A 5,116-nucleotide genomic window follows, 5' to 3' on the forward strand; every position below is an offset into this window, starting at 1 on the left:
CACCCCACCCCCGCTCCGCCTCCCTTGCTGGAGCTGAACTGGAAGAAGGAGATTATGGAATTCATTTTCTTAGCTGACAGGACTTACCAAGAAAAGGACTTCACATGCTCCTGAATCAGGGTCCAGGTCTGGCCAAAATCGTCTGACTTCCACAGCTGCAAAGACCAAAGTGACAAGCGTGGCTGTGAGGGGAGAAGCGGCACGACCTGAATGGCTTTGCCAAACCCACCAAAACCCACCGCAGAGGCTGGGGGCTACGAGGACGGCACCGGGCCCACACGGCCAGCGTGTCACTCCCAGGGAGACCAGCCCGGAGGGGAGCCCCCCGCCCCTGTGTTTCCTCCATAGTGACTAAGGTCTCCAGACACGGGAAGGAAATGGTGGGACTTGTCTTCCATTTGTGGATTATCAGAAACTGTATTTCCTCAAGACTAGCCCTGAGATAATGGTAAAAACAGAAGGACGATGCTTGGCACTTCTCACCTGGGGAAGAATCCTTAAAACTATGCAACCAGCCCCAGCCGGTTTGGCTCAGTAAATACAGCATCAGCCTGCGGACCGAAGGGTCCCGGGTTCGATTCTGGTCAAGGGCATGTACCTCAATTGCAGGCTCCTCCCCGAACCAAGCCCTGGTCAGGGCACGTGCAGGAGGCCACCAATCAATGTGTTTCTCTCACATTGATGTTTCTCTCTGTCTTTCCCTCTCTCTTCCACTCTCTAAAAATCAATGGAAAAACATCCTCAGGTGAAGATTAAAATAAATAAAAATTTTTAAAAAACTGTGCAACGGCCACAGCCGTGAAGGAGATGGAGAGGACGCTGGTCAAGTACAGGATCAGAAAGGACCAGAGGGTCGCTGAACACACAGGGAGGCTATGCTGTGAGCAAGTAACCCGCCAAAGCCCTCCCCCTGCCCAGGCACCCCTGTGGTGAGCAGCAGGAGACTACAGACAGCAATAACCCAGCCACACTGGTGAGCTGGCCCTGCCCACACTGAGGCTCCGCCTATGCACGCGAAGGTAAACAGATCACGTTTTGGCTAAACAACCTGCAAAGGAAAAGGAATGTTCCAAGCTCACTCTGAGCAAAGTCATTCAAAACTTATCGCAGATCCAATCCTGGATCTGTGGAGTCCAGGATCTGCAGGTCTCACAGGGTTACGCCAGGTCAATCTTCTCAACTCGCCAGTGTCAACCTTGAAATATAAGTGCTACTCAGCTCTTTCCCATCGCTCACCCTCTTGAATTTGGATTGAGAGAGGAAACGCGCACATGTATGCTGTGCGTCGGCGCACACGCACACCCAGAGAAGATGAGTGTCAGCGGTAAATTCAAGCACATGGCAGGCGGCAGCAGAGCGGAGGTAGAGGGTAGAAAAGGCACAGCGGAATGTGGCTGGCGGGCCCTGCAGTGCTGGCGCCAGGCTCCCCACTGCTCTGAGGCTGACAAAGGTTCCCACCGGGAGGAGGGCATCAGACTTAGGCACGGGGCCTGCCAGGGGCTAGGTGTGCCCTGGCTCAGGTGCATTCCTTCCCCAGGGAGCGCACAACAGCTACAAAGGCTGAGCTTGAGGGCGGAGGAGGGAAGGGCCGGGGGAGGTCACTCAAAGGACACGCAGTCCGCAGGACAGAGGCAGGGGAGGAACCCGGCGGAGCCCCGCCCGGCTATGCTATGCTCTGGACACTCTCTTACCTGCTTGTTGGGGTGAGACCTATCGAAGCCCAGGAGGAGGTCGGAGGCCGTGCTGTGCAGGAGCAGATCGGCTGCCCGGAATGGGAGGGAAAAGCCTCGGATGGTGTTGCAGAAGTCGAACGTGATCCAGAGGTACTGGGCGTAGGCGTCTGCGAAGATGTACTGCGGAGGAAGGAGGCGGCTGGAGCAGGCCTGGAGGAGCCGCCAATACCCTCCCGCAGTGAGCGCCTGGCACGCGGGCCTGCAGGGCTCACCCCTCCCGCTCTCTCACCCTCTCCCGCTGAGGGAGGCAGGAGCATACCCAGTGTAACTCAGCAAAGGCACGGGTGCAGGATGGGCTTGCGTTTAACCAGATAATGAACCTGTGTGGGAAGTGGGCCTCTGTGGTCCACCCCAGCATGGCCGGCTTTTGATGGAAGCGTCACGGAGTTTCCCCAGGGCACACAGAATGTGGGGAGGAGGGGAGAGGATATAAGAACAAAGAACTGTGGCCTGGGCCAGCATCCTGGTGGAAACCCCAGGGGCGCCCACCTCAACTAGGGGGTGTGGGGCGGGAGGCAACTGGAAAAAGCCTCAGCCCATCCTCTTAAATGGCCCAATGGGAGAGAGCAGACCTAGGCGACCTATGAGGGAGCAGGTGACCATGGTGCTCAGCCAATGAGGAGCCGGAGGAGGGACTTGCTCCCTCAAGATAAATAGCCTGTGATCGCTGCTCCATGTGCCCGTCTGACACCCGCTCTTGCGAGAACTATTAAAGGTCTCGTTTTCACCACACGTCTGTCTGGGTCTGTTATTTGAACTCGGACAGGTGAGCATTTCTCTCATAGTCAAGCCTAGTTTTTTTCAGATGGCACAGCCTTCTCTCTCTCTGGTGAACCACTCGGTCACAATCGAAAGGCGGCTACGGAGGCCAGGACAAAGAGGGCCTGCCCTCAGCCTGCACACAGCTGGGACTCGTCTCCGACTTCCAGAGAAGCCACGGCCCCTGGGAACACCAGCTGCCCCCTCTGCCCACCATGCCAGGTGAGGGAGCTCTAACACCTGCGGGCACTGGGGGCATGCGCCCTGGGAGACACAGCAGGAAGGGGCGCCATGGAGCCAGGCCCTCACCTCCTTCTGCTCCCGCACAGCCGAGCGGCGCTCTGAGCTAGAGAACGACTGCACCTACGCAGCTTCGCAGCTTCCAGAAGGGAATGAGGTGACTGTTTGACAAGCGTGCATCTGAATATTCACCGGGGACCAGACAAGCGGGTGCCACAGTGAAAACAGAGGGTCCGTCCCCATAGGTGGCCCAGAATCTATGCGGGGGTCGGGGGAACCACATGCCCACAACTGACTCTCCCTCAGGGGAAAGTGAGAGTAAATGAGAAGACGTGGTACATCCTATGAGAGCAAAGATTACAGTTGGGTTACGGTTTGCAAGACCAGAAATGACTCCATGTAAGCGTTGGGCTTTGAAGGGCAGACAAGACTGAAGAGGGTGTCCTGTCACCAGCAGGTAGGTAAGAGGAGGGTGTCCTGTCACCTGCAGGGAGGTAAGGGGAGGGTGTCCTGGCACCTGCAGGTAGGTAAGGGGCGGGTGTCCTGTCACCTGCAGGCAGGAAAGGGGAGGGAGTCCTGTCACCTGCAGGTAGGTAAGAAGATGGTGTCCTGTCACCTTCAGGTAGGTAAGGCGAGAGTGTCCTGTCACCTGCAGGGAGGTAAGGGGAGGGTGTCCTGGCACCTGCAGGTAGGTAAGGGGCGGGTGTCCTGTCACCTGCAGGCAGGAAAGGGGAGGGAGTCCTGTCACCTGCAGGTAGGTAAGAAGATGGTGTCCTGTCACCTTCAGGTAGGTAAGGCGAGAGTGTCCTGTCACCTGCAGGGAGGTAAGGGGAGGGTGTCCTGGCACCTGCAGGTAGGTAAGGGGCGGGTGTCCTGTCACCTGCAGGCAGGAAAGGGGAGGGAGTCCTGTCACCTGCAGGTAGGTAAGAAGATGGTGTCCTGTCACCTTCAGGTAGGTAAGGCGAGAGTGTCCTGTCACCTGCAGGGAGGTAAGGGGAGGGTGTCCTGGCACCTGCAGGTAGGTAAGGGGCGGGTGTCCTGTCACCTGCAGGCAGGAAAGGGGAGGGAGTCCTGTCACCTGCAGGTAGGTAAGAAGATGGTGTCCTGTCACCTTCAGGTAGGTAAGGCGAGAGTGTCCTGTCACCTGCAGGGAGGTAAGGGGAGGGTGTCCTGGCACCTGCAGGTAGGTAAGGGGAGGGTGTCCTGTCACCTGCAGGTAGGTAAGAAGATGGTGTCCTGTCACCTTCAGGTAGGTAAGGCGAGAGTGTCCTGTCACCTGCAGGTAGGTAAGAGGAGGTATGTCCTGTCACCTGCAGGTAGGTAAGAGGAGAAGGTGTCCTGTCACCAGCAGGTAGGTAAGAGGAGGGTGTCCTGTCACCTGCAGGTAGGTAAGAGGAAGGTGTCCTGTCACCTGCAGGTAGGTAAGGGGAGAGGGTGTCCTGTCACCAGCAGGTAGGTAAGAGGAGTGTGTCCTGTCACCTTCAGGTAGGTAAGGCGAGAGTGTCCTGTCACCTGCAGGTAGGTAAGAGGAGGGGTGCTGTCACCTACAGGTAGGTAAGAAGTTAGGTAAGAGGCACGTTGGCCACTCCACTTTGAGATTAAGCTGGGCTGAGGTTTAACCTTTGTGTAAAAGCAATGACTCTTCCAGTTGTTTAAAAACAATGCCTCCGGCCCAGCTAATGTGTCAGTGGTTGAGCATGAACCTTTGAACCAGGAAGTCACAGTTGGATTCCCAGTCAGTGCCTATGCCGGGGTGCAGGCTGGATCTCCAGTGTGGGGCATGCAGGAGGCAGCCGATCAATGATTCTTTCTCTCCCTCTCCCTTCTTCTCTGAAATCAATACAAATATATTTTTAAAAACTGCTTCCACACCCCACTTCCCTGAAACCTGTGGGTGTTCCTCCCAAAGCTCCAGCGGGCTGGCCGCTTCGCCAAGACCTCCCACAAGCCCAGCAGCTAAAGGGTTAGTGCCCGCCTGCAGGGTGGCCTTCCGGACCAGCTCCCACGTCAGGCAGGTCTGAGTGGTCAGTGCCAATCCAGTGGCTAAATACTTTCTATTCCACCTCTGCTACCAGCGTGCAGGGCAGGCACAGGCACAGGCACCTGGGGGTCTACCTCCCCACTCCCTGGCCGGAAGAGGAGCAGGTCCCCGTCCCTCAGCATCCTGAGAGCAGCCATGCTGCCTGGACATGAGCTGGACATGCGCAAGGGAGCAGGACAGTGGGGACCAAAGCAGCAAATACATCTCCTAGTGGAGCCAGAGCTCCCACCAGGCAGGAAAGCCTTGAGGGGCAGACTCCTGCACCGTCCTCTGCCCTCCTCCTGCCTCCCCTTGGGCCCAGGGCAACCTCCTCCAAGTCACATTGCGGGGGGGTTGGGGGAGG

The 5,116-nt window shown here is 57.3% G+C and overlaps 1 protein-coding gene across 1 annotated transcript in view; it reads right to left on the bottom strand.

Moving 5' to 3' along the window:
* Positions 1 to 5,116, bottom strand: part of SORL1 (sortilin-related receptor, L(DLR class) A repeats containing) — a 127,417-nt gene that overhangs the window by 114,686 nt on the left and 7,615 nt on the right. Inside the window, exons 4-5 of the mRNA XM_015563866.1 lie at positions 1,692 to 1,853; positions 88 to 155 (exon numbers count right to left, since the gene is read on the bottom strand). Of these exons, the coding sequence (XP_015419352.1) occupies positions 88 to 155; positions 1,692 to 1,853 (230 nt within the window). The remainder of the gene's footprint in view (positions 1 to 87; positions 156 to 1,691; positions 1,854 to 5,116) is intronic.

Source organism: Myotis davidii, unplaced genomic scaffold, assembly GCF_000327345.1.
Source record: "Myotis davidii unplaced genomic scaffold, ASM32734v1 scaffold799, whole genome shotgun sequence".
Taxonomy (NCBI): domain Eukaryota; kingdom Metazoa; phylum Chordata; class Mammalia; order Chiroptera; family Vespertilionidae; genus Myotis; species Myotis davidii.